Genomic DNA, 27,603 nt, shown 5'->3' on the forward strand with positions numbered 1-27,603 from the left:
AGCCTGAGCCTGTCGAACAGAGGGGGTCCTGCTGCCCCACAGTGGTCGCCACGGAAACACCGCTGGGTGTGCCCACCTGGGGCACTCCAGCCAGTGACCCTCGGGGGAAGCCAGGGCACGGAGGTGGGCAGCACTGCAGGGTGGGGCAGACCCCAGACAGTTCTGGGTGGAGACCTGGCAATGTTGGAGGTGGGAGGTGAGGGGGTGAGGTTGGGGTTTTGAATGGACATGTAAATCTATGTACATCTCTGGGACCCCAGGAGACAGCGGGCTGGTTTCCCTGAGGTGGCAGGGATGTGGGTTTTCTGGCTCCGTGATCGCCCAGTCTCTCGCCGGGCAGGGGACACGGTGCCGTGGACGTCAGCCTCAGTGGAGCCCCCAAATCAGCTCTGGGGCTGCACTGAGCCAAGCGTTCAGCTGGAGGAAGCCCCCTGAACTTGGGGGGGACCAGCAGGACAGACTGGGGGCTGCTCTGGGCCTCTGACCTTCCCCTTGTCTTCCCAGTGACAACCGTCTGCTCTGGGGTGGGGGGTGGGGGTGTTCCACTCTTGGGGTACAGATCTAGAACCATTTTTATGAGAAAGAGGCTGAGGCAAAGGCCGCCCAACAGTTCCTTGTTCCGGAAGGTTCTGGGCAGACTAGCTTCAGGTCTGGATCAGAACCCTGGGCCTCTCTGCCTCCAGTGGGGCGGGGCCCAGGCCATGTGTCCGTGAATAGGGCCTCAGACGACAGCAACTTGCTGGAGGTGAGCTCCCGGCCGTGTAGCCCCCACCCTCTGCTGTGGCCAGTGCCCATCTGGTCAGGATGTGGTTGGAAGTTTTCCTGGTCGGTCCCTGTCCCTCTGACCCCCTGGCTGCCCCTAACCTGCAGGCCCAGGCTCGGGAGCACCATTCCCAGGCCCCTTTCCCTCCCCACCACATGGACCCAGCCCTGCCACTTCCCAGCACAGTGGAGCAGCGCTGCTCACATGGGTGGTCCCAGGGTCTGGCGCAGAACCCACTCACAGGGGGCAGAGAAGTGGGCTAGCTTCCAAACGACGCCTTTAATTGGGCCAGTCCCTGGCAGACCGGTGACGGAGCTACAGTCCGGGCTGGGGTGGCATGCAGGGTCCTGGCTACAGCTGTCCTCACCACACGAAACTGCTGCTCTACTCAACTACTGCGACGCTCGGCCAGCGACAGCAGGAGGGCGTCCTAGCTAAGGTCCTACAACCGCCCTGGAGTTGGCAACTAGGGAGGCAGGGGCGTGGTCCTCGGGAGGGAGGGTGAGCAGCCCGGCGGCTAGGCCGAGCAGCGCTCTGTTCCCAGCAGGTCCCTGAAGTCACAGCGGCCCCAGTGGGCCCCAGCTCACTGGGCACCGCTCCTCATACCCAGAGGGCAGGGGATAGGCTGCAGCCCTGTGGGGAGGCCAGTGGCAGAGCCGGGGCTTCAAGGGGCAGTGGGGGACACCTATGTGCTGTGAGGTCCTGGGTGCCCCACAGCCCTTGGTGGGGCAGCAGCCCGGCCTTCATGGGGCACCCAGGCTAGGGCAAAGACATGAGCTGCCCCTGGCAGTGACCCCTCCCCAGATTCAGCCCTAGTAACAGGCCCTGGGACCCCCAAAGGAGCATTTCTGGAGAGGGGAGGGAAGGTCCAGCACCTTTCAAAGTCAGTTCAACCAAGTGAAAGCTGTCAGTGTGAGCGCGGCTGCCCTGCCCAGGACAGCGCCGGCTTGCTCCACCCTGAGCTGACCCCGATGAGACACCTAGGACAGCGAGGTGATGTTGGAACGCCCCCCTGGGGGCGCCATGATCTTCTGCGCTGTGCGTCTGGCAATGTGGTCGTCCGCCTGAGACCCTGCGGAGAAAGGGGGTGTGGGTGCGGGGAGGGGTCCGGGATGGCAGAGCCCCACCCACCCACGCTGCAGGTCCCTGACACTCCCTGGGTGGCCCTGGTGGGTAGACCAGGTGACAGGGCGGGTGCTCCTGTCACCAAGGCCTCATATGCGCAGGACAGTGGGGCGTTTGCAGCAGGCAGGGGGCTGAAGGTCAAGCCTGTCTGGGGCACAGGCCAGCCCTGCCTCATCCCTCAAGTGGGTCTCAGGTCGCCCTGCATGATGCTGATTTCGAAGGGAATGGGCTCCGTGTCCTCTGGGGGTGAGCAGGGATGGCCGTCGCCTCCCCAGGGGCAGGCTGGCCCCACCCAAGGACTGGAAGGAGAGGGAGGGCCTGGCTCAGCACTTCTGGAAGGCTCCGCCGCACAGCCTGCAGAGCTGGAGCCGGGCGGCCTGCTCACTGGGGCCCTCCCAGGCGCCACAGTGCGTCCCTTCCTCAGCACCTCCCACGCCGCAGCGGGGCTGACACGGGGCAGAGCAGCTGGACTCCCACATGGTCCCAGAGAAGTGGGGCACCCCACACTCACCCTGGGTTCAGCGACAGCCCCAGCCGACACTGGGGCAGGAAGGGGCTTCCCTGTGGGGCCTCATGCCCCCGGGCCCCCCCCAAGGCTGTGGCCGTCGCCCACGGGCACAGACCCAACTCACCAGACAAGCTGAAGCCTGACTGGTGCAGGTTCCGCACGGGTGGCACCGAGACCTTCCCCGGGCAGGAGCCTCGGGCCTGGGCACTGCCCCCGGGCTTGGCGGGCACCATCACCTCGTGGACCGGCCCATCGTAAAGGCCCCGTGGCACGCCGTGGATCTCGGCCAGCTGTGTGTGGGTCAAGAGAGCTGGGCATGAGGGGGCTGGGCCACCCCACCACTGGAGGGCGGGGGGCTCCTGCCAAAAACCTGGCCCTTCCATACTGTGGGCCCTCCTCCCTGGGCTCAGGAGCCCTGGGGCTCCCTGCCAATGGGCATCCACCATGTGCACCGACACCTGCCTCCCTCCCCTCCACCCTCACACACATGCACACCCACACAAGGGCAGCCCCACAGAGGCAGCTGCTGTTTGGAATCGGAAACCAGCCCCCACATAGCCTCTGCCCCCTCGGTACCCGCTGTCCTGCGGCCCTGGCACAGCCCCCACTCTGGCCCATAGGAAGCCCTAGGACGGAAGCCCCCTGAACACAGCTCCCACAGCCAGAGGCATTCCCCAGTGGCCACCACGAGGGACAAGAGGCCCATGGGTTGAAGCAAAACCGTCAGACGGGCTCGTGTTTCGGCCTGAGCCTCCCCGGGGGGGCGTGGTGAAGACCCACCACTGAGCCCAGTCCTGCCCGGGGGGCTGTTCCCAGGCAGAGGCACAGGGCCAGAGAGGGTCCCTGTGGGGCACTCAGTCACGAGGACTCAGCTGAGTCCAGCCCCTGCCCCACGGCCCTGGGCACAGCACAGGGAGCCTGTCACCGGTTGGCACCTCAGGTGTCACCTCTCTGTGCCTGGTTGTGCGTGAGGCTGGGTCTGCGATCTCACAGACTGTGCTGGAACCCAGCCCAGAGCAGATGGGCGCTGCTGCCCTGGCCGCTGGGCAGGGGGCAGGGCTGGCTGAGAGCAGAAACCTCCAGGTCACGCAGAAGGTCGGAGCCCCCTCCTTGCCCCCCGGCTCAGGCCTTACCCTGTTGCGCGCCTTGATCCTCTTGTAGACGAAGTCCGGGAACGTCTTCCGAGGAATGAAGCGGCCGGCCCCGGGGGTGACGCACAGGTGGCCGTCCTCCAGCACAACCCTGCCCTGGCTGATGACCACGGCAGGGGCCCCTCGGCACTCGACGCCTTCAAAGATGTTGTACTCCACGTTCTGGGGAGGCAGGGCCGAGGTCCAGCACTGTCCCCAAGGCACCCCTCTGGCTGTCCCCGTCCCCAGGGGCCCTGTGTGCCAGTGTCTGACGGGATGCAGTCAACTCGGCGTGGCCAGAACCAGCGGGAACGGGCCATGACCTCCCTGCCTGTGCCCGAGTCTCGTTTCTTAGGAGCCTGCACTAGGGGACTGGCCACAGGAGCAGGCGGGCACGTGGTACTCGGCCACAGTGTGCAGACAGATGTCCTGGCCACATGTCCCCCGAGACAAGTGAAGCTGCCCGATGGCCACCCGGGAGCTCCTCGGAAGGCTATTGGGCCCCGGCCCCCCGAACCCTGCCCCTGGGACCTGGCCTCTCTCACCAGGTTGTGGCTCTTGGCAGAGATGATTTTCGTGGCCTTGGGGTTCCACAGAACCAAGTCGGCATCGGAGCCCACAGCCACCCGCCCCTTCCTCGGGTAAAAATTGAAGATTTTGGCTGCATTTGTACTGGTCACAGCAACGAACTCATTCTCGTCCATTTTCCCTGAGGCCTGGGAAGCAAGAAGGCGAACCGAGGGGTCTCGGACTCCACAGGGACACTGTGGCCCTGTCCCTGCCCCCACACACCCTGGCAGCCAGCAGTGGTCAGCCCGCACTCCCGGGGCATGGAAACTGACACGTCTGGCCCAGCCCGCCAGCGTCACTGGGCCCGAAGCCTGGTCTCTGTGCTCACTCTGTGGGTAAACGGACAAGCCTCCACAAAGTCTGTGTTCCTTGAGGCACGTGACTGTCTCCCCAGATGGCCAGGAGGCCTGGGGAAGCATAGCTGCAAGAGGAGCCGGGTCTGGCCTCGGCCCGGGAAGGGCTGGGGGTGGGAGTGTGGGGGACAGACAATGCCAGGCAGGACTTGCTGAGTGAGGGGGCGTCTGAGACCTCGGGCATCTTGGAGAGACCATGAGCACTGCAAGGCATAACACCATCGAGAAGGGTCCCTCCCGTTCGCCCTCCGCCATCTGCACAGATGTGACTCGCGGTTGGGGGAGGGCTGGCTGCGGGCTGGGGCCCGACACCTGGGCCCACACACTCGACTCCACTCCACTCGGGGCGTTCCCTGGTTCAGTGCTTCCTGCTCCGATGGACCAGCAGGGCCCGACACAGCCAGCTCTGGCTCGGGCAACGTGCCTGGGCCTTCGGACTCACCACGCACTTCTCCCAGACCACCGACATGCGCTCCTCCACGCCGTTGGTGCCCTCGGGGATGAGGGTGAAGTTGTCTTTGCCGACAGCCTTCTGGGCGGTGGTGAAGGTGCAGTGGGCGCTGCCGGTCACCTGGAGATCCCCGCTGGGAGCAAGTGGGTCAGCAGGGCCCGGCGGGGCCTGGCCTCCCTTAGCCGGCCAAGGCCACTCCGCTTTACTCTCCCCCCACTGGGGCCAGTGACCCAAAGGGCCACAGGGTGTTGGTGAGGCTGGTGCCGGGTGGAGCTGGTGCCCCAGGGTGGGGGTGGGGTGGGGCAGATCAGGGTGGATGCTTTGGTGGGAGGTGTGGTCCAGGGTGTGTGCAGGAGAGGCTGGAACTACCCACAGCCTGAGTTAATGCCACACGTGGAACACAAGGCCCCCCTGGGGCCCCCCAGCGGCTCCTCACCTAGACAGCAGGGCAGCGAGGTGGTCTGCAGTGGTGGCGTCTGGGCTGATTGGGGGCGATGTCACAAAGGCCGCGGCCTTCGCCCAGTTCTTGCTCCAGTAGTGCGAGCCGTCGGCGCCCAGGCTGGCAGTGGTGGGCTCCCCGAACACAACCACCCCTGCAGGGAGGCCCCCAAGTGGCACCCACCAGCACGCACACCCCCAGGCCCGAGCAGGGTGGAGGCCCGGGCACTGCCCTGCCCCCTGATTTCCTGACCTTGCACAGCTTGTCCCCTCTCCTAGGTCGCCTGGCCCCACTCCCTCACACCCCTGCCGGGGGTCAGGCCTGCAGGGCACTGCGCTGGGCCACAGGAGGAAGTGAGGCTCCACCTCCTCCCTGTCTGCAGACCCCGGTTCTCCTTATTTACCCCCACTGTCTCCAGCTGTGTGGGCACTCTGTGGGCAGAGGGCACCCCAGCTCCTGGGTGCACGGAGGTGTCCAGCAAGCAGTAACGTGGGCTCCAAGTGGGGTCAGCTGGGCACGGTCCCCTGTACTTGCCCCTCTCTGGCTCTCTGTCACCCCCAACGGGCCCACGGTTTGCTTCCAGGACCCTGGTAAGCAGCTGCTGCTCCAAGCCGGGAGACTTCCTCCAGCCACACAGGGATAGGCGGAGGCGGGCAGGGGGCAACCCCACAGGCCACAGGGCCACACCCCGGAGTCCTCCCTCGGGGAGGGGACCTGCCTGGGGGAGGCTGCTTCTCAGTGGGGTCTGACCCCCGACTCCCTGAGACCCTGCCCAGCATCGAGCCCCAGGCCCAGCACTCACCCTTGCGCTTGGCTCGGGCCACCACGTCGGCAGCACCCTTGCTCATCACCTTGGTGACGTACAGGGGGCAGCTGGCCTGCTTGGCGATGGTGATGGCTCGGAACACAGCCTCGGCCTCCACCTGGGGACAGGGAGGCTCAGGCAAGCACAGGCCTCCCGACCAGAGTGGGCATGGCAGGCCCATGATCCCCCACAGGTCCTGGGCCCAGAGGGGGCAGCCCTGGGTGGGTGAGGACCCATGCAGTTCCCAGGGCCTGGCCACACCCCCATCTCAGCCTCGAGTCCCAGGCTTGGAGTGACCAGTGGCCACAGGATATATGTGCCTGGTGGGGAACAGAAGTCTGGGCCACAGAGCCAGGACCCACCCCCAGAGGAAGGCAGCATCTGGGGCGCAGTCAGGCTGGGGTACATTTGGCGGGCACAGTGCCTACCTCCTCGGGGCGGCTGAGCACATGGCCCTCAGGGCCGGTGATGCCGAGCTCCAGCAGCCGCTTCTGCTCCTAAAGAAGCCGACAAGGTGCCCCGTTCCAGCCTTGGTGCCCCAGAGTCTGGGCCTCGGCCAGGGTGTGTACTCACGGCCCAGGGGGCCCTGCTCCCCAAGCTGACACCGGGTCTCCCACTGACCGCAGGGAACTCAGGTGCAGGGGGCATGCTGGCGAGGAGACTGCAGCTCCCTGGACTACAGACGAGGGACCGGAGCTGGGAGAGGGCAAGGGACTCGCCTAAGGTCACCGGGCGGCCCCTCAGGCTTGGCTGCCCTGCTGGGTATGGTGGGGGGGCGGGGGCTCTGCACCGGCCCCGAGGAGCCCCTGAACCTCCCAGGGGCCCTGCAGAACCTGCACCTGTGGGCACTGGAGCTGAGGGGCCACCAAGGGCGTGAAGAGAAAAGTCAGGTGCGGGGCCCAGAGGTCGTGGGCACCCCTCACAGCCCCTGGGCCTGAGGGGAAGGCGGGTGGGCACGGCGCCCCTCCCGGGTGTGACAGAGCACACTAGTCCCACACGTGCGCTCGCCGGTCAGCAGGAAGACAAGGGCCAGCTCCGAGAGGGGCCTGCACCCGGGGCCTGGAGGAACCCCCAGTCTCAGTCACCCCCAGGCAGCAACATTTCAGTTTGGGGAAAGTTTCGATGAGTGTGATGACCACAGAAAAATCTGCTCTGGCAAAAAGTCTTCCCAGACACCCCTGACCCTGTTTGCTTGACCTTTGGGCAAACAACTTACTGAAAACGATCAGTATCACCCCCTCAGGGCTTGTGGGGGTGAAGGGCTCACATGCAGGTGTCCAGGGGTCCCCTCGCCCCACCCCCCCCAAGCATCCCCGGCCGCACCTCCTCCACAATGTCCCCGTTCTCTGCATGCACTTGGGCCAGGGCGCCGAGGTCCCGGATGATGCTGAAGATCTCGTACATCTGGGGAGAGAGGCCGTGGGGGGCTGCGTCTCTCCGGGAGCGGCCAGGAGATACCTGCTTGTCCCCTCCTCTGGGCACCGGCCCTTACCTGGCCGTCAGTGCACTGGCACCTGTCCTTGTACGCCATGAAGACCAGGAAGGAGTTCACACCTGGAGGGAGGCAGGAGGGCTCAGCCACTCCACCACAGGGGTGGGGGGTTCATGCCTGGGAGTGCCCCGCTCCCTGTCTCCAGAAGCGCTGGGGCAGGGCGACCCTTCCCCACGATGTCCTCCCAGCTGGTGTGGTGGCCCTGGGGCACCAGTGCCACATACACTCCCCAGCAGGCGGCGAGAGAGGACAGAGCCGGCCCAGCACCCCTGTCCCTGCACCTCATGCCCCGGGATCAGGGACCGATGGCCCCCCAGAAGCAAGTGCACGTGAGACCCTCACAAACCCCGTCAGGACCCCCTCGGCCCTCTCTAAGGTCATCTGACTTCTGTCAAGCCCACTGTGAGCCTTTGATGTGGTTTTAGCCTCAGGACTTGCGATGAAAAGACGCAGCCCTGATGAGGGACAGCCCGCGCCAGCACGGGAGGGTGTGAACGCCTCCTCTTTCTGAAAGGGCCTCGATTTTCCGGGACACAAACAGTGCGTTTCCTTCGTCCACGACCAGCCACAAGGGAGCTGGCGTGACAGCAGTGGCTGCCGTAATGGGGACTGTTAGGGGAGGCATCCCTCAGACACGGGGGCTGAGGACCCTCAGTCACGGGGGCTGAGGACCCTCAGTCTGGACCCTCTGGAAGTAGAGCAGACCCCCGAGGGACTCTTATCCAGCCCCCCAAGGCCTGGCCACCGCCCTGGGGTTGGAGGGTGCAGCGTCCAGCATGGTGGCGCCCGGAGAGAGGGCCTCCCAAGACCATCGAAGCCCAGGCGCCTGCCTGTTGGCTGCCAGCCCCACCCAGCCCCGCAGGGCCAGCACTCACCCTTGTCCTTGACCAGGGCCTCCAGCTCCTCCCTGGTGCTCTCGTGCCAGCGGGGGATGTCCACGTGCAGGGAGTAGTCGCAGCACGCCCCGCTGTCTGCGCGCTCCCGCCACTGCTCGTAGGCCGCCAGCAGGCTCACCCCCACGTCGGGGAACACGTGGTCCACTGTGGGGGCAGCACTGTCAGCCAAGCTCCTCCCTCCCGGCCCCTGGGAACGACCTTAGCCTCCAAGGAGGTCATGTTCCCAAGATCAGGCACAGAGTGGAGGCCGCAGGCACCTCGCCGGGGGCTCACCGTGCCGGAAACCTGCCCGACAGTTCCGTCCAGAGAGGCATCGGCCCCCCTCCTCGGCCTCCCTCTGAGCCGAGACCGGCTCTGCATCCCACCCCCTCACTCCCCGATGCACACGTCACACCCCAAGAGCATGAGTGGCAGCTAAGGGCCCTGACCTCCAATGCAGGTGCCCCTGGGGGTCAGGCAGGGAGGCACCACTGTCCACAGCGGTGGGCCTGGGAGCCTGCCTAGAAGGGCGGTGTGGGGCTGACTTCCCTGGGCCTCCCCAACTGCACACGCCTTAGTTGGGGCCGCCTGTCCTGAGGAATCTGGGGGTGCACACGGCCATGGCACTGTCCCCCCAACCCACAACCTCACGTCCAATGTGCAAGCCCTGCTCACAGCCGCCCTGGGTGAGGCCAAGTGCCCCGAGTGCAGGGGCCCACGGGAGGGCGGCCGCCCCAGGGTGCTGGCAGGTGCAGGCCTCCTCCAGCACAGCCCTGACGGCAAGGCCAGGGCCCTGTGGCAGGGGTGCCTGCCCCACCCTGTGGGCCGTCACAGCGCCTGCCTGGGGCTGGCAGGTGGAGGGAGCAGATGGCTTGGCAGAAGCCAGCCTGTGCCTGCAGCGTCTCTCTGTCCCCATGGCGACACCGAGCAGCGTGTCTGATGCCTCGGCACTGGTGCGAGCAGGTGACGTCAGGCAAGGAGGTGTCCTCACTGGCTGGGGCCCCCAGACCGGCAGGAACCATGGCCAGACATGATCCGTCTTCTGAGTCAAACCGGGAGATGGACCATCACCGGTTTCTTCACTTTGAGGCCGAGGAAACCAATGAAGTCATGATTCTGACCGTGGCCAATCGTCCGTGTGACGTGGCCCGCTGGCGGTGCACTCGGGGCCTTCATCCAGCGCTTCCCTCACTTGGGCGCCCCGTGTGCACGAGCTCGCTCCCACCTCCTCCCGCCTCACAGGTGAGGGAGTGTGACTCGTAAAAGCCGGCTGCTCCCTGAGGTCACGTGGCTAGACTCGGCAGAGCAGGGCCCCGTCTGTGTGCAAGACTGGGCCTGCGGCACGGCAGACACATCTGTCCTCCTGTCCAAGGCAGTGAGAGGAGGCGCTGGGCCCGGCGTCTTGTCCTGTTGTCCTGTCCTGGCCCCTGAGCTCACTGAGAGCAAGTCCACCTCACAAGACATGTGACACATGGGACTTCTCGAGGTTTTCATGAGGACGGCACGTGAGCTGAAGGAGATCACGCCTGGCACAGAGCCACGTAACGGAAAGGTGCCCCTGGGGGCTGCTGACAGGGCAGTAGCTAAGTTTTGGTCATCCTTTTTCTGAAAAGTGTACATCTCCCACTCTCCTCACCAGAGGCAGGGACTTGCTGCAACCCAGGCCTCGGAGGCGTGAGGTTCAGGAGCCAACATTCCAAAGCGACACACCACTCGCTTGTCCAGAGCGTCTGGGTCTCCAAACCTGGTCCTTGGCCAGCGGCGGCCTCCCAGGAAATAATAAATGACGGGCACACTCCCACGTGCTCCCACGGAACCCCAGGAGCATCCCAGGGCTGGCCTTGCAGGGTGACCAGCACGCGGCACAGGGTGACCAGGGAAGGCACTCCTGGGCTTTGTGACTGGGACGCGACCGGGGAAATGGGACTGAGGAAAACCCCACCATGCGAAATGCTCCCTGCAGCACACACACTGGCCAGAGCACCGCAGTGGGGACGGAGGCAGCCCTGCCCGGGGGACACTCACATATCATGGTGGTCCCTCCCGCCAGGGCTGCCTTGGTGCCCTGACAGAAGTCGTCAGCTGGGGTCATGCCCAGGACGGGCATCTGCAGCCTCGTGTGGACGTCGACCCCTCCCGGAAGGACCAGCAGGCCGTGGGCATCGATGGTCCTGACGCCCCCAGGGACGGCGAGGTTCTCCCCAACCTGTCTGAGAGCAGCAGAGAGAGAGGCTGCGGGTTAAGAGGAGCCCCCGTCAGCGCCAGAAAGGGCTCCCAGGACCGCGGTGGAGCCGGGGGCGTGTTTGGGCTCCTGTTCTTGGGGAAGAGGGTCACACAGCCAAGGCTCCCGGGACCCTGGAGGCTGTCAGAGAGCAAGACACCCAGCGAAGTGGCTCAGACAGCCGACCTGGAGGACCCAGCCCTGCACACACACCAGAGCCCTGGGGAGTGTGCTGAGGAGTCCGCGTGCCCTTCCCTGACTGGTGGCTGGAGAAGCTTCCTGCCACAGGCATGTGTGGCTGGCAGCCACACTAAGGCTGTGATGACGCAAGAAGCGTGGGCGCCATCCTCCTGTTTTCTGAGACTCTCAGCTAGCAGGCGGCAGTCGTCTGTCACCCCAGGCCTGGGCTACGGCTGCTGGCGGGGACGAGGCTTCCGAAAAGGTGACACGCGACGTGGACCGCACAGGACCGCATGTCCCGGATCGCAGGCCATCGGCGTGCACACTGGGACCTGTGGAGGCGCTCTCGGCGGAAACTTACTTTATCAAACCGTCTTCCACATACAAATCAGCGTGAAAGGACTGGTCATCGTTCACGACCTTCCCGCCTCTGATCAGAAGGCGGTCACTCTGTTGCAAACAAACAAAAAACAGGTAAGTTTTCTCCAAACTGAGTTTCCTGACATCTTTGGGACAACGTCTCGCTCTAGATTTACAACGGAAACACTCAGGCATCATCTGTGTCTGTAAAACCCAACAGAAGGGCCAGCGGCACTTACCATCGGAAGGGAGGCACAGCCCGGCCCACCTAGTGCCCCCAGGACAGCCTCCCCCTTCCCACCTCCCCCACTGGTCAGTAGCTGCCCCCCACCAAGGTACAGGATGAAGAGGGGAACTGGCTCTCACTTTGCTGAGGAAGAGCCAGCGTTAACGACAGTGTTGTGACGAAATGGGCTGAAGCCCATCACCGGACACGGCACCCAGGCTGGGGGCGGAGCCTGCACACGGTCTGGGCTGGCCTGGAAGGGCTGCCCTCATCTTCCAGCCACACTCACCCCCACCACTGCCTCAGAGAAATCACAGGGCCATCCAACCGTGACAAACACGGGAGGACAAAGGACGATGGGAGAGGAGTGTGGCAGCTCGGGGACAGAGAAGGGCCTGTCTGAGGGTGTCTGAGGGGCTGGTGCCAGAGGCCACATGCCGTGCAAAGGCCCTGAGGCAGGGAGGCCTTGAACTAGCACAAAACACAGGAGGACACTGGGGGCTGGAAACTTCTGCAGGGCCGGCAGGGGAGGGATGCGCGGGGCTGCCGCCTGGGCCCCACAGCAGGGGTTGAGCGGGTCTGACGGAGAGAGCTGGGTCTGCAAGGAGCCTAAAACCTGGGCTGAAAACAGGCCCGTCACTGGGTGGTTTCTGAGGCTGCTGGAGAGGAGGGGCCTGGGCCAGGATCGCAGGGCTGCTGAGAGGGGGGCCCCGGAGAGGCTGCTGGTGAAGAGGCCATGGGGTTGAAGGGCCAGGAAGGTATCAGGTGACCACAGGGTGCCACCTGGAGGCACCCCAGGTGGATGAACAAGGTGTCGGGAGCCAGGCCAGCTCTCCTGGGTACCCCCGCAGCATGGAGCTGGGGCACTGGGAGGGGCTGACCCGACGCTGGGCAGCCTAACCCCTTCCAAATGTCGGGACAAAGCGGGGCACGATGTAATGGCTGTGGGGGTGATGGACGGACCTCCGGGAGAGGAATGGGGAGAAGGGCAGAGTGCAGACCGTTGCGGCTGAGGGCCCCAGCCTGCAGCACCTCACGGCCCCCTACCACGTGGCCTGTGGGAAAGATGGCACCCACCCACAGGCTGGGCCAGAGCTTAGCAGGGGCTTCTGGCTCCTTACACTCCATCAGCCTGATGCCCAGGGGACCAAGCGCCGCCCCCTGGTGGGTCTGAGCTCTGGGGGCTTCCCAGGTGGTAGATAATCCAGGACTCAGGGGCCTGTCGACAGTTATTCCCCGTTTTCACTGACACCTACGTGCCTTTTGGGTTCTCAGGTAAAACCACCACTGGAGTCTCCAAAAGAAAGCCAAAGGCCCCCCTCCTTCAACAGCTGGAGCGGATAATTCTGCCATTTACATTGGCTGAATAACATCCAAAAAAATGTCATGCCTGGTCAAAGTGATATGAAATTCACATACCGCCCCTCTCCCCAGGTAGGAGGAGACTTGTAATCTGTGCCCTCACCCCCCTCTGACCCCCTTCCCAGCTTTGGAACCCAGAGAGAAACGCAGTCGGGATAGGGTGCAATGCTCAGGATTGGAGGGACTTCCCCTAAACCAGCTGCCTTGCCCAATACCTCCCTCTGGGAAGGGGTCTCCCTGCCACCCCTCCTTAAGTCCCACTCCTACCCACCTCCTCCCCCAGCCAGCCAGCACGGGGGGAGAGCCTTCTGCGGAGGAGGCGAGGTCTCAGGGAATGAACCGGAGACCCCTCCGACCCTCTGCCAGCCCACAGAGGCCCAGGCCCAAGTTGGGTCGGAAACCCAGCGGTCCACAACCCCCCGCCACTGTCCAGCTGGCGCCCCGTGCTTCCCTCCCGCCCTCCGCGGGCTCCAGGAGCCTGGGGGGGCGGCTTTGTCTCCTGGCAGCGAAGGGCGGAGGGTCTGACCTCCCGCGCTGGTGCGAGTGGGTGTTGGGGGGTCTCCTCCCCCCAGGGCTGGGGGTGCCCGCTCTGCACCTAGTGAGCTCGCCTCCCCGTGGTCTCCGAATCCGGATTCATGGAGGGGTTCGGTTTGGGCTGCCAGGGGCTCCAGTGAGCTGCCAGGCAGAGTTGCATTGTCTCGGAGGGAACGAGAGCTCGGGATGCTGCACGCTGCCTGGGGGTGGGCGGCCCAAGGGCGGGCGCCCTTAGGGGTGGCGGCGCGGTGGGCAGCGGCTCCAACAAAGGGCCGAGCCCGAGGCGGGAGTCTGAGGCCGGACCCAAAGCCTCCCTCTGGCCACCGCGAGGAGGGAGGAGCACCTGCGCTTTGGAGAGCAGGGCCTGGCCTGCACCCTCCCCAAGCTGAGGAGAGGTCCCAGGAAGCCAGCAGGGCCCGGGCCTGTGCGCCTGGCTCCATAAGGGGGTCGGGACGGCGCTCGAGGAGACCCCAGGCCCGGGAAGGGCCGAAGCCTGGGAAGGACAGAGGCTTGTGCGGGGCTGGACCCAGAGGGCCAGGGGTTCTGGAGCGGGGAGGAGGCCTAGGCGGTTGGTAGAGGGGACGGGGAGAAGGGCTCACCGTGATCCGGGGGATACTCTTCTTGCCTTGGAAGGACATTCTCCTCCTCCGGCGGGTCCGGCTTGGGGGTCCTGGGTGGGGGCTGCTAGGGCTAGGCGCGGGGACGTGGGGGTGCCTGGCGTCAGAGTAGGAGCGCACCAGTCCTCCCGACTGCGTTCCAGGCCCCACCCCGTGCGGGCCCCGCCCCTAATAGGCCCCGCCTCCACAGGCCCCGCCCCCTGCCCGTGGCTGCTCATTTGCGTTCAAGTTTCGGGGCCAGGCTCAGTTCCCTCTGTCTAGTGGGTCAACTCGCGGCCCCAGGACCCAGCACTGGGCCCTGCCGGGACCGGACGCCCTGGGTGTGGACCCCGTGCCGCCCTCCCGTGCGAGATGCGAACCTTGCGCCCCGGGAGGAGGGTCGGAGAGGTGAGCCAGTGTCTTGCCAGGCCAGCCAAGGGCCTGCCGCCAATCCCTGTGACCTGAGGCACCCAAGGCCACGGGGGTGGAACCCCGTCTCAAGTTCAGGTCCAGGCACTGGGAGACCCCGACTCTGTCCAGGAAGGGGGTCTCCGGCCAAAGCCGAGCACCTTCAAGGACAACCCAGGCGGGGTCGGAGTGCTGGGCTGTACACTGACCCCGGGATAGGGCGGTGCAGACGCCTCCCAGCGAGGCTGCTCCCCATCTGGCGCCCAAAGCTTGGGGACAGGAGGGAGGGGACAGGTTGGAGAGACACATAAAAAAGGGATCCACAGAGACAGAGAGAGGCACAAACACAGCTACCCAGAGCCCAGGACAGACCAGTCCCCAGAACCCAGGGCTCCAGAGGCCAAGACCCGGGATGGAGCTGGGGGGCGGAGCTGAGGGAGCAAAACGCAGAAGCGTCCTGCCGGGTGGGTGGAGAGGCCCCGCTTCCAGCCCTGCGTCCCCTAGGAGGCACTGGAGGAGGTGGGATGAGGGTATGCTCCCAGCCCACGCGCTGGCCCCACTCCCAGCAGCCTCCAAATGTGCGTGTGCCGCGTCTGGGGAAGTGGGGGACCCCCATCCCCTCGCACTGGCCCTGCTGCCCACAGCCTCTGCCCTGAGCCGCCACCCTCACAGAGTTGCGGGGGCCGCTGGGCAGTCTTCACCGAGCTCTTGCAGGGCCTGGGAGTGGCCAAGTGGTCTGCTGTTGGGCTCTCCAGCCAAGGGCCTCGGCGGCAGCCACCCAACACTTCCATCCGCAGGGCAGGGTCTTGTTCTCAAAGGAGTCCTGCACACAGTGGAAGATGCCACCAAGCTTGGGCTGGGACTGAGGGCTGCATGTGCCCAGCATCCCCAGGAACGTGGGCAGAAGCTCCTGGGCTCCAGTGGCCAGTGTGCAGCCATGGCAGGAGCAGGGAAGGGGCAGTGGGTCCAGGCACTGCCTGTGGACCGGGTGGACCTGGGCCTAGCACTCTCCCTGCCCCCATTCCCCCCGCCACCCCTATCCTAGCCACAGCAGCTGCAAGGAGCTGAGCCCAGCATATCTGCTCTCCTGGAGTGCATGGGTTCCCACCTCCCTCACGAACCACTGGGAGGGCGAGGGAGACGAGAAACCACGGCAAATGGAACCTACCAGAACCTACCGCAGGGTGTCCAGGCCCTATTGGTGGGGGGATCCGACCACAGGCTCTGACTCCAAACATTTCCAAGTTTTCACAGGGTGGAGGAGTATGCATGCACCCTGAGAGTTGCTCCTGGCCGCTCTCAAAGCCAAGTTCAAGGTTTGGGAGAGAGCAGGCACGGCACTCCCTGCTCGCCCAGGGCCACAGGGCGATGCTGTCAGTCCAGGGGGCCCTGCACATTGGTTTTTAAGGAAAAGACGCTCCAGCCTTTGCGTTCTGTTAGTGCAGGCAGCATTTCAAAGTGGAAGTGCAGAGAGCAAGCCACCACAGGGCCCTGGAGCCCTTGACGGAGGGCCTGGCTGGGCACCGGCACCTCGCAGAGCTAAACCGACACCGCCCCTTCCCCTCCCCAAAGCGATCAAGAAAGCCTCCTTTACCACCTGTGGGTGAGGGTCACAGTGCCAGCCAGTTGCCAGGTGTTTGTGCTCACCTGTGGAATTCTCCCGCTGCTGCAAGTCACCGAGTACCCTCCCCGGCTCTCCTCTGACAACCAGCAGCAGCAGGGGGCCAGCCCAGTGCCCTCCCGGTGACTGGTGACTGTCGGTGGCTGCGGACTAGGCTGCAGGGAGATGCCTGCTGCCCCTTCCCCGTGGGCAGCAGGCCCACGCTCCCTCCTAGCGTGGGAAATGGCAGGGCCGTCCAGTGTGGGTCCAGGCACAGAAGCAGCCCACACAGCCCAGCTTTAATGCCTTGTGAGGAGAATGTTGCTGTTTGGAGATTTATAACAATTTTTATTAAAACTGTACAATAACTTACAAATGAGTAAAAATTCTCTGGTGTGTGTGTGTGTATATATATATCGTAGGAATCACAGTACAAAAATACATGTAAAATTCTGTGGCCGATCACCGTACAAACCTACTCCAGGCCAGTGAGCGCTGAGCAGGTCACACGTGTAGTGTGTTACTGAGCTTTCCAGGGAATGCTGATACTGGCCGGCATGTCACCGCGAGAAAATGTCCTACTTTGTGTTCTGCATAAATTTACAATAAAGCTTTTAAAAAATATGCAGTAAACAAATATGGGATTTGATACACAGATTTTACAACTTGATTCCCTGAGCCTAGACGTAAGTTCGTCACTGTGTCAAAGCACACAGTCCACCCCAAGGTTCCGGTGACGGGGTGCTGGCAAACGCAGGCTGACGTGACGGTGCCTCAAACCCAGTCCCATACACCCTGCTTCCCAACGCCAGGGGTGGCGTGCGCTGGCCCTGTAAGGCACACGGGGTGTCCGGAAGGCTCGGGGTTCCACGCGGGCAGAGCACTTTACGGAAGCGCCACAGTCTTTCAGCAGCCGGCACCCTGGACGGTGGACACGGGGTGCACACCCATCTGTGTCAGCGAGGGAGAGGCAGAGCACATGGGTCCCTGCTCGGGGGTACGCACACAGTGTGACAAGGGACAACCACAGACGTGCTGGCGGCTCAGTTACACAGATGGCTTTTGTGACAGCTTCTCAGGGTCCCTCCTTTGGTCCACCATGGAGCGAAGCATTGCCACAGAGCCTCCCCCTGCTGGAAGAGCCCACTGGTCTTGAGTCAAAGATATAAAATACTCGAGGATTTAGAGAACGCACCTTATTTAAAACACTTGAGTTCTTCAGATGTCCCCTCGACAGGCAGGCATCGGTCAAATGCTCGTATTTTGCTTTTTTGTCCAAAGCCCAGTCCTGAAATGCTGGATTTTGGGGTCAGATGGACCAGGTGCCCCGACATGGGACCAAGAACCACAATGTCTGAAGAGGACAAGGCATCGCACCTCAGCGTGTGCTTCCGGGGGGACGGGCACCGGTGCTTGGGATGTCATTAAAACATCCCCTGAGCCGCTCTCTTTCCCACGCATGCACCTTCACTCACACACACTCACACACACACACACACACACGTGCGTCTTGACAAGTGTCGGAGCATACTTCCACACCTCTTTCCCTGTGTGGTGTGCCCTTCCCAAGTGATGAGCTGTGACTAAGAGCGTCTGGGGTGGGCGGGTGGCCGAGTGAAGTGCCCACACAGTTGAACATGCAGAGCCGTGGCGACACAAAGACACAGGGGCGTGACTGGGTCTCCCATCTGCGCCTTTAGGTCCTGTGTGGCCACCCACATGACTGCTGTCCTGTGCAGGGGTGCACGTCCCTGGCCACCTGGGCCCCACGACCCTCCATGGGGTCTCTCACCAATGCAGGACCACTGCCGCCACTCGGCCCGAGCACAGCAGGTGTGCCAGGACGGCGCCCTCGGTAGCAGGAGATAACACGGCAGGGGGGATCTCTGACGTGAGAAACCAACCCCCACGCTGGGATCAGCCGGAGAAGCCGCGCCTGGCCCAGGTCTTGTCCCCCGTGAGTCAGCCTCAATGACAGCAAAGCAGCTCCAGTGTCGAGTGCAGCACCACCCTGCAGGCCCGAGATCCCCCCGGACGGGCACGCCTGTCTGATCCTGTGAACGTCTCCCGACCTCGGCCGAGGGACTCCAGCCTGCTCCGGCTGCCACTGCCATCCCCATCAGAGTGGAACCTCTCTTCCGACACAGATGCAGAGTGACCCTCCCGCTTCCAGACAGCACAGGCAGCATCCAGCCAGCCCTCGGGGATGCGATGGGGTGTCTTCTTTTACACGGTGTTGGAGCTCTGTCCCCACCCGACTACATGGCTGACTGCCCTTTGTGCTGGCTTCTAAATGCCCCAAAGAGCTCCTTCCTGTGCAGTCTTCTGGTTGAGCACGTGTGCACACGCCTGCACATGCACACGCCGACGCACGCACACACAGGCACCCCTTGCCACTTCTTCAGCTCTGAGAGCAACAACCTCAGACCGTCCCGCTGTGAGGCCCACGGAGGTGCTGGACGTCACGCCGCATCCAAGCGCTGGGAGCCGCCCCTGGGCTGTGGACCCAAGCCCTCTGCGGGGAGGAAAATCACACTAAGACTGGTTTCGCCCACGTGCGGTTTCCTCTGAAAAAGAGTGAAGACGAAAGCTTTATCTTGGTGTGAGACCTCCCGGGCCCTTGTGGGGCCCCAGGCACGGCAGGGAGGCTCTGGAGAAGCACCCTGGGGCCACGTTTGGACCTCTGTCCCACAGATGCGAATGACCTTTCCCCAGGTCATGGGGCCACAGAGGGGCATCCGTGAGCCCCTTGCATGAAGCCATGTGCAGAAGTGGCCTCTGCCTTCCTCCAACGCCCGGGGCAGCCGCCCACGTGTCTACCCCATGCTGGGTTCTCATTACGAGGAAATGGCTGTGGCAGCCAGGAAGCCTTCCTCATGGCCTTTCCATTGGTGACGTGTGGGACAGCCAGGCAGGGCCTTGTAACAAGTAGGGTGGGCCTGGAGCTCACCGGCAGTGAGAGCGGGGTGGGGGGTCAAAGGCGCAACCTCTGGGGTCACAGACATCAGACACTCCACCGGTTTCTCATCCAGCAGAGGTGAGGAGTGTGTTGTGGGTTGTTGTGGTTTTGGCATCTTAACCTAACTTCTAAGTAAGCGGCAGTCCCCCCAGGGGAGCCCCAGGGACAGACCACTGCCTGGTGCTGTCCTGGTAAGGACGGCAGCCAGCAACCAAACCTCCCTCCTTGTGGAGGAGCGAGGTTGCGGCATCATTTTTACATTGAGCTGCACTGAGGTTGGGTGGCCAAGTACAGGAACACGTGGAAAACTGTAGCCACAGACTGGGCTCCTTCAAGCACCAGGACGGGCAGAGGAGGGACGAGGGACGGCTGGCAGCTGGGAGCATTGATGTGGCCCCAGCCCAGCAGAGCCTCACTGAGCCGTGGAAGCAGGATGCACATCGCACCCCTGCAAACGGACCCGGAAACAACATTCTGGCTTCTGTCGAAAGAGCCCGGGCACAGGCCCTGCGCCTGCGTCTGTGGTGGCACCCCCCACCCAGCCTGTGTGGGAACACGCGGCGGCCGTGGGCACAGGAGCGAGCCCTATCCTCCCGGGGCCGGAGGGGCCCAGCGGCCTCGCTGGGGGCCCCACAACCACACGTGACACAGGGAAGCCAGGTTCCCACACGGAGTGCGCTGGTGGGGCCCAGGCGGCTGAGATCTTTGTTCCTGTGTCCCAGACCCCCCAAATAACCCACACGAATGTGTATCATCAGCTCCTAGGACAACGGAGGAGCGGCTGAAACAACTTTCCCAAGCAGCTGTTTGGAAAACAGCAGCCGAACACTTTCAAACCAAAAGAAACAAATGGGAACAACAACGCCTGTCAGGGCCGCCGGCCACCCCCCCGCCCCCCCACGGCAGGACGGGAGCAGTGCCCCAGCAAAGGACCCACATTCCAGCGGGACTGCCCTGGGCTGAGCCGGGTCAGCAGGGCGGAACCCTGCCCCTGGGCAGAGGAGGCGGGGTAGTGGGTGGGAAGTGCTGTCCCCACGGGGCTGTGTGGTGGGGCCTCACCTGCTCACCACCTCGCATCTGGCTCTCCTCGCCCTCCCAGGTGCACTGCCGCCCCCTCGCCTGGGCCGCTCTTAAGTGTGAAGGGCAGAGTCCAGACAGGGCAGCTGTGGCCTCACTTGGCTGCCCGCAGGCCCCCGGGCAGAGGCGATGGGCCCTTGGCAGGGTCTGCGCTGCGCAGCTGGGGTGCCTCCTGGGTGTCGGAAGTCAGGCTCCTTTGCAGGGGGCCATCCCCATCTCGTCCTGCCTCCCCTCCTTGTCACTGTCCTCTGTTCTGCCAGGCTCCCGGCCGCAGCGAAGGCATGGCATGGCAGCCACACTCCCATTTGTGCCCACAGTGACAGCATCATAGACAAGGGGTCGCTGTGGCGTGCCCATCAGTAGGTGCTTGGGACCCCAGTGAGTCACAGCGTTGCCTTCGCCACCCGCGGTGGCCCAGGAGACCCTCCTTGCGACATCCGGGGACCCCTTCTGGTTTTCCTGAAGCAGTCTCCGTGGCAGCCACGGCCTCTATTCTGTCATTTTATGGGACACCAGCATTTTTCTGAGGATCTTCCTCCAAGACTGTGTGTGCGACGGCCACTATGGGAACCAGGCAGGGTGGGCGCGCAGGCTTGGGGATGCGGCCTGTGCTCCTGCACAGCAGGGCACTCACGCATTCCTGGAACCGGGACTGGGGGTTGCACCCCAAGGAGGGACCCTGGCGTCCAGCAGCCTAGACCAGGCCTCTTCCAGAGGAGCCCAGTCAGGAAACGAGCCCCCGGGGCCCATCGAGGCAACAGCCAGCCACTCGAGCCCCCTCCTGACTCTTCCCCGGCAGGAGGGGTCCACACAGGCCAGACCCTCCTGTGTCTTCAGGGATAACACGGGCTGTCGCGTCTCGCCACCCGGGCTGCCGCTGCTCTCTGGTCCAGCTGGAGGCACAGGGTCCGGCTCCACTGGGGGCTGGAAGGACAGAGATGTGGACCCGTGACAGAGGCCGCTTGGCACCGGGGAAGGGGCTGCAGGGGTGAGGCCTTGTGGGGAGGGAGGCCACTGCTCCAGGGGAAGGGCCCTCTCAGGCACCCTGTGAGGGGCGGGGGCCTTGGACTGAGCCCCCCTCGTGTTGTTTCAGTAGGAGGCAGGGGTCGGCTTCCACGCGGGGCCTGGGTCTGAGAGCCAGTGCTTCTGGGAAGCTGGCCCCTCCGGCTGCACCTCCCGTGTACCCCAAGCTTGTGCCCAACACCACAGAAAGAGGACACGGAACATGAGACTGTGCTCTGCCAGCGTCGTGGGGCATTTAGGGCACGCAGCCCCCACTGTGGTGGCGCCGGGTCCTGCCCTCTGCCCTTGGCAAGGAAGGCAAGCACCCGTGTGCCTCCCGATGACACTGGCCCCTCTGAATCCCGGCCCCGGGATGGGCTGAGGATCCTGGGCTGCTGAGCGGGTGCAGAGCAGGGCACTCAACCCAGAATGGCAGCCAACGACATACTCACCACATCAGGGCACCCAGGCGAGCTAAGACCAGAGAATGAAAGCTAAGGAGAAAAATAAGAACAAAAATAGAAACTGAAAAGGAAGGGGAGGGAGGAGACATGGAGGGAAAGAAAGAGAAAAGAGAGTTTGTAGCACTTCTGGCAAGAAAGAGTGTGGTCACAGACAGAACGGGACGGAGGGTCGCCCGGGCTCAGGGGCCGTCCTGGGGCGCTGGTGTCCGGTGGTTTAAGGGCTGCGCCTCCAGAGCTGTGGGGAGCGTGCGTCTGAGTGACGGTGCTGAGTGACAGGGACACGCCGGGGGGCTTCACACTGGCCGGGGGCAGGCCATGTGTCTGGTCTGTGGCATGAGCAAGCCTGGGCCGGTCACCTCGCCTCCCGGGCTCAGTTTCCTCCTCTGCAGGGTGGACCAGCCACGTGGGCTGCCACCAGAGCTGACAGTGACAGTGATCGTAACTGTCACTAATAACACGGAGGGCCCTGTGGGAGCCGGGCACCCGCTCTCCTGACAGCCCCGCCGTAAGTGCCAAAGTGCCTGCAAGGTCCTGAGAGCGATTCACACTCGGGGCGGCATGTGGGGTTGGGGGAGGGGACCAGAGCAATTTAGACCCAGGAATATCTGGCCTTGATGCAATTGCTTGGAAACCCAGAGCTACGTTCTCTGGAGTAACAGAGCGGAATGAAGGTTCCAGTATTTAACCCTGACAGACGCTCTTTAAGAAGCACAAGGGTACAGATGTCCCTTGGGGGAGTGGAGACTGCACCTGTGGTGAGGCTGGAGCACCGAGCACAGTGTGTCCCCTCCCCGGTGTCCCTCGAACACGCAAAGCGTGAACCCTTGTTTGCCTGATGCTGGTGTGGCAGCTGAGCCCTGAGCAGCTCTCGGGGCCGGTCTGGGGCACAGTGGGTTTGCCGTTACCGTGACCACTGCTTGGTGGAAGCAGGTGTCTTTGGCAGGAGAGGTGGGCGGGGTGGGGGAGGGGACCCTCGGTCCCATGACGAGGGAGCCCCTTCCAAACCCAGCCTCCTGCTGTCCGGAAGGGGCACACAGGGCGGTGTGTCTAAGTGGCCTCTTCCCTCAGCGCTCAGTAGGGTGCCGGTCACTGCACAAGATCCCCCCCAGGCAGAGCTGATCACAAGATCCCATCACTTGTGGTCACTAGAGATCACTGAACCGTCCCTACATTTGGGGGGGAAAACTGCCCTAAACTAAGCAAATCCTTCAGAGAGAGCCAGGGTCCTCCCAGGCCTGCTCTGCGCGGCTCAGTCCAGAGAGCGCCCAGTCGCACTACCACCCTGAGTGGACTGAGTGCCCGTGACCCATGCGTCCCAGGCCGGGGGCCAGGAGGAGAGCTGGACACCACTCCCAGAGCCCCAGCCACATGGCCCCAAGCTAACCACCCGCCAGCACGTTTCCTGACCCTGGAGGCAACCGGGCTGAGCCCCACGACTAAGGCTCCCGTTCTGGACGGAAGGCCGTCCTTGGGGCCACGTGTGCCGCAGGAACTGGGTTTCCGTCCACTGTGCTTGGGGAACTCGGGAACACTGAATGCTCCCGCACGCTGTCAGGGAGCGCGGGTCACTGGTCCGGCCCCCCACGACAACTGTGGAAACTGAGGTCTCCAGAGACCAAGATCCCAAGGTTGTGGGAGCAGGCCATGGCAGAGGGGGCGTCCCAGACCCCAGACCCAGGCTCCTGGCCAGCGCTGCCATGGCCCTGGCACCTGTGCGTGTCCTCATGAGCCCGACCTCAGACCCAGCCAGTGTTCGATGACGCGCCTGCGACTGACTGGTTCCTCTCCATTCCCAGTAACAAAGCCGCCCTGACAGCTGCGTGACTGTACCTTTTCCTCCAGTTCCTTTATCTGCCTCTTCTGAGCTTCTATTCTTTCTTCTAACTCTTTAATTCTCTGCGATGTTAAAAGGAGAAAAGCCGTCACTAATCCAAGCACTGGGGAAAAAGCCTCTCAAGACGTCACTCAGGGGCATAGTGCATACGTCGCCAGGGAGCAGCCGTGCTGGTCATGGGCCCTGGCGGTCGTGCTAACGAGGGCCTGTCTGCGAATCTGGGCCGCACCATGAGGCCCAGAGCCTCAGCCTGTCCGCCATGCAGCATCTGGGATGGGGCGGGTCTGCTGGGCCTGACCACCCAGGACAGCTGCCCTGTCAAGGCTGTGCTCGACCTCCCCTCAGGCGCGCTCCCCTCCCACCTCCTACAGCTCTGGACCATCAACCGTGACGCCAGGCACCCAGGAAAAGGGGACGGGGTCGAGAGTCACGGACTGAAGCTTCTGGTGGGCAGTGCCAACTCGATGCCAATCTGCATGTGCCCGCAGAGCCTGGGGGGCCCGTCCTGGGCCCTGGGGCAGCAGTGCTCTGATCTCAGCCTGCCTGGTGGGCACTGGGCTGCAGATGACGATCCTCACACTAACCACCGCCCTGGATCTGGGGCTGAGGGTCCTGGAAGCTGGGAGCCCTATGCTCGGACAGCAGTCCCTGACAGCCACTGTGTCTGGGCGTCCTGAGCAGGGTCCACGTCCGTGGTCCTCCCAGGTCCACAGGGACGCACAGTGGAGGGGAGGCGTGTGTTCCATACCAGGCTCCCTAGTGTGCCAGCGTCCCTCACGCCCCACCCCGTTAGAAAGGGACTGGCTGGAGGAGACCAGCGGCTGCTCCCCAGCCCATGAGCTGCTGCTCACCAGGTGGCACCCTCACCACACCCTTACCCGGCGGTCAGTGGTCCTAGGAGAGGGGACATGCACCGAGAGCCCAGGACAGTGTGGCCCAGGAGGCTGGTCTGCAAGGGCAGACAGCCTGGCAGAAGGGTCCGCCAAGGGCGTGGCCATGGGTAGGTGTGGTCATTGGGGTGTGGCCACTAGATGGCAAGTTCCTGGCACCATCCCCTTGGCTCCCACCTGCACCTGCTGTGCCAGCTGCAGAGGTTCCAGGTGCTCCTGTCCCCGCCCCTCACCCCCGCACCTGCTGTGCCAGCTGTAGCAGCTCCAGGTGCTCCTGTCCCCGCCCCTCACCCCCGCACCTGCTGTGCCAGCTGCAGCAGCTCCATGCGCTCCCGCAGGATCTGGGCGTCCCGCTCGCGCAGCTCGCTCATGACCTGGCGCTTCCACTGCTCCACGGCCACCCTGAGCTTCTCCCGCTCATCCTCCGACAGCAGCTCGGCTACCTTGGCCCCCGCCTCCTGCTGCAGCGCATCAAACAGCATGGCCTCCAGCTCCAGGATGTGCTGGGCGGGAGGGCAGAGGTCAGCCTTCGCAGCTGGGGGCCGGGCACCCTGTCCCTCGGGGTCACGCCTCCGAGCCCCTGTGCGGAGGGTACTCCTTCCTCCTGCACTGGCTGCTGTGACAGCCGAGCACAGACACCGGGTCCTCTACACGACTTGTACTGTTGGAAAAGCGCAGTCAGCAGACACAGGAGCCCAGAGGGGTGCTGCCCGCAGGGTCCCCGAGGAGAGCAGTGGAGGGAAGGCCCCTTCCTTGGCTCAAAAGCTGTCAGATCCAGCTCTGAGCCTCAGGGAGGGAGGCGGGCCACGCTCCCAGGGCGTGGATCAGTAAGGATGGAGGGGCACATCCTCGACTCCCCACCTGTCTGCAGCCAAGACCAGGCCTCTGTCATCCCCCGTGCCGCCTATGGTGGGGCGGATTGTGTCCCCAAAAAGGTTCACTCAAGTCCCTCCCACACCGAGTAGGGGGGCCGCTGAGTGTCACTCTGGCACTGGGGAGCAGACAAGGGGCACACCTGTCCCTGAGGGGTCACGGCATCCTTGAGGAGGCAGGACTTGGCCTTGGGGTTTCAGGTCGACCAGCTTGGCCAGCTCTACGCAGGGGCCTCTGTGGGTGGACGGTGTCCCCATGGACCCGGGAGAAGGGCAACTATTAGGGGCCACTGTAGTCACCACGGATCTCAGGGGAGGGCCTGGAGCCCCCCAGACCCCTCTCAGTGAAAGACCAGGAGGAACAGAGAAGCTAGCCCGGCCGAGTGGTCAGGGCTGAGCTGTGAGACAAGTGGCCCACAGAGGGGACACGCTGACAAGGAAAGAGAAGAGTGGGCATGCGCCTCACCCCTCGGCTGCCTCCCTGAAATCCCATCACGACTGCAAAAGCGCCATGGGTCAACGCAAACTGGTCCCCTGCCGCACGCACCTCGGTCCCCAAGTACACACCCTGCTACCAACGCCCGAGGCTTAGCCACTTGATCTGGGGACACCCAAAGACGTTCCTCTGGAGAAGTGTCATGGACACAATCTTTGAAAAGACCAAATTCCCAAACTACAGAAACCCATCTTCCCATCAAAAATTAATACCTTCAGCCCTGGCTGGTGTGGCTCAGTGGATTAAGCACTGGCCTGGGAACCAAAGGGTCGCCAGTTCGATTCCCAGTTGCCGGTTCAATTCCCAGTCAGGGCACAGGCCTGGGTTGCAGGCCAGGGGCGGGGGGGCCACGAGAGGCAACCACACACTGATGTTTCTCTCCCTCTTTTTCCCTCCTTTCCCCTCTTTAAAAATAAATAAAATCTTTAAAAAATGTAACACCTTCAAAAATGAACATTTACCTTCCTTTAGACAAAATGATTATGGAAAGTCCTTTAGGCTGAGTAGACATTCTAAGAAACGGAAAAAAAATCAGCACCCCACTTTGGCCCCCACTCACACGGCACTGCTCCGGACAGAATGCACTGCCCCCGCTGCCACCGCGGCTCACACGCCCCACCGACGGCCCCTTCTCAGGGCGCGGAAGCCCTGCGTCTAGCAGACGCCCTGTGCTCTGACACAGGCGTGGGTCTCAGAGTCTGTGCCTCGGGAACGGGGAGAGGGGGGCAGCTGTCCATCGCCGCCCTGTGCGTGTGAGCATGGGCCCAGGCCCCGCCAGCTGGCACGGGACCCGCTTTCCCCATTTCCAGACCCCCGCCCTCGCGGAGGTGCCGGGCTCCACATCCCTCACCTTGTGGGCCTGGTCCAGCGCCTGCTTCCGGAAGTCCAGCTCCTCGTCCAGGTAGCCCTTCTGCTTACTGAACAGCTCCTGCAACATGAGAGGACCCGGGTTGTGGCCTCGGGCCGCCCACTGCTGCCGTGGGGCAGGTTGCGCGCTGGGCCGCCCACCCACCTTCTCGCTCTCCAAGTCGGCCATCTTCCGCTGCAGGGCTAACTCCGTCTCCTCGATCTGCTGGAGCCACTGGACACAAACAGAGCAGGTAACTGTGACTCAGGGGCCATAGCGCCTCCCCACTCCGTGGATACAGCCTGGGAGGAGGAAGGCCCCTGTGTCCCCCCCACTCTTCCTCCTGGAGGGAAGAGCCCCGCTCTTGCCGGGAGTTGGGCTGGGCTGGCACTGTGGTCTCCGCAATGTCCCTGTGCCCAGGATGCAGGCCACGTCCAGGCCCCAGCCCAGAGCCGGCCTGGCCTCCAGCGAGCGTGCCCTCAGCCCTTCCCTGGGGACAGGAGGGATGTCAGTGGAGGGCAGCGGGAGCTTGTGCCCCTGTGAGCTCAGTCAGGAGATGTAGGAGGGATGCTGTTCTCCCCGTCCCGGCCCTTGCACCTCCTACTTGCTGGACACCGCTCCCTGCTGGAGACCCATAGGTGGGTGCGCTGACAGCCAGTCTGGGGTGCACTGGGCAGGCTGGGGCTGCGTGTGGGACAGGGAGCAGGGAAACTGGGGTGTGGGGAGCCCAGGCAGGCTGGGCAGCCTCCAGAGGAGGGTCTCAGCAGGTCAGATAGAATGCTGATAGTTTCAGAGGCCCACAGCGCCTCCCGGCCTTTGGGGGGAAATAGGGGCAGAGCTGGCTCGGTCTATCATCTGCAAACACGAGGGGTGGGTGCTTTTGACCCCTGCGTGTGCCAGACCTCCCAAGGCCAGCAGCATCAGCGACCCCCTGCCCCCCACTGCTCTCCTCCCAGGGAGAGCGTGTTCTCTGAGTTGAGGTCAGAGAGTGAGACCTGCTGGGAGTCTGGCCCCTCCCAGGAGCATCCATAGTCACATTACCTTTTCAGCCAAGGTCAAGACTGTCCTGGCTTGTATGATGACCACTTGCTCTTCATTGGTCAGATTCTGCGTCCAAAAGCAGAATACACAGTCAGGGGTGGGGCCCTCTGGGGCAGCTGGGAT

General features: G+C 63.7%; 2 protein-coding genes across 5 annotated transcripts in view; both read right to left on the bottom strand.

The window, feature by feature from the left end:
• Window positions 1-1,033: 1,033 nt before the first annotated feature.
• DPYSL4 (dihydropyrimidinase like 4) lies at window positions 1,034-14,141 on the bottom strand. 2 transcript variants are annotated; one of them, XM_071221140.1, is made up of 15 exons: window positions 13,994-14,141; window positions 11,274-11,362; window positions 10,537-10,721; window positions 8,512-8,676; window positions 7,637-7,698; window positions 7,468-7,548; window positions 6,766-6,840; window positions 6,573-6,641; window positions 6,142-6,262; window positions 5,337-5,493; window positions 4,892-5,033; window positions 4,072-4,242; window positions 3,530-3,709; window positions 2,521-2,686; window positions 1,034-1,835 (listed from the first exon to the last, which is right to left on the bottom strand). In XM_071221140.1, the coding sequence occupies exons 1-15, from the start codon at window positions 14,030-14,032 to the stop codon at window positions 1,744-1,746; spliced, it is 1,794 nt and encodes a 597-aa protein (XP_071077241.1). In that variant the 5' UTR covers window positions 14,033-14,141; the 3' UTR covers window positions 1,034-1,743. The 2 variants fall into 2 exon arrangements, with proteins under 2 accessions (XP_071077241.1, XP_024411128.1); XM_024555360.3 differs by lacking the exon at window positions 6,766-6,840.
• Window positions 14,142-16,361: 2,220 nt separating this feature from the next.
• JAKMIP3 (Janus kinase and microtubule interacting protein 3) overlaps window positions 16,362-27,603 on the bottom strand; it is a 50,459-nt gene continuing 39,217 nt past the window's right edge. For all 3 annotated transcript variants that reach the window (XM_053923008.1, XM_053923007.1, XM_053923006.1), the window contains 7 exons: window positions 27,481-27,546; window positions 26,605-26,673; window positions 26,443-26,520; window positions 24,524-24,727; window positions 23,331-23,396; window positions 20,017-20,958; window positions 16,362-18,565 (listed from right to left, as the gene is read on the bottom strand). In XM_053923008.1, the coding sequence (XP_053778983.1) occupies window positions 20,665-20,958; window positions 23,331-23,396; window positions 24,524-24,727; window positions 26,443-26,520; window positions 26,605-26,673; window positions 27,481-27,546 (777 nt within the window). In that variant the 3' untranslated portion in view covers window positions 16,362-18,565; window positions 20,017-20,664. The remainder of the gene's footprint in view (window positions 18,566-20,016; window positions 20,959-23,330; window positions 23,397-24,523; window positions 24,728-26,442; window positions 26,521-26,604; window positions 26,674-27,480; window positions 27,547-27,603) is intronic.

This window comes from Desmodus rotundus, chromosome 4, assembly GCF_022682495.2.
Source record: "Desmodus rotundus isolate HL8 chromosome 4, HLdesRot8A.1, whole genome shotgun sequence".
NCBI classification, from domain to species: Eukaryota; Metazoa; Chordata; class Mammalia; order Chiroptera; family Phyllostomidae; genus Desmodus; species Desmodus rotundus.

Coding starts and splice junctions, on each gene's coding strand:
- DPYSL4 (XM_071221140.1), bottom strand. CDS start 14,032: ATGTCCTTCCAAGGCAAGAAGAGTATCCCCCGGATCACG. Junction 7,549..7,636: donor GCCAGTGCACTGACGGCCAG/GTAAGGGCCGGT, acceptor CTCTCTCCCCAG/ATGTACGAGATCTTCAGCAT. Junction 1,836..2,520: donor GTCAGGCTTCAGCTTGTCTG/GTGAGTTGGGTC, acceptor CTTTCTCCGCAG/GGTCTCAGGCGGACGACCAC.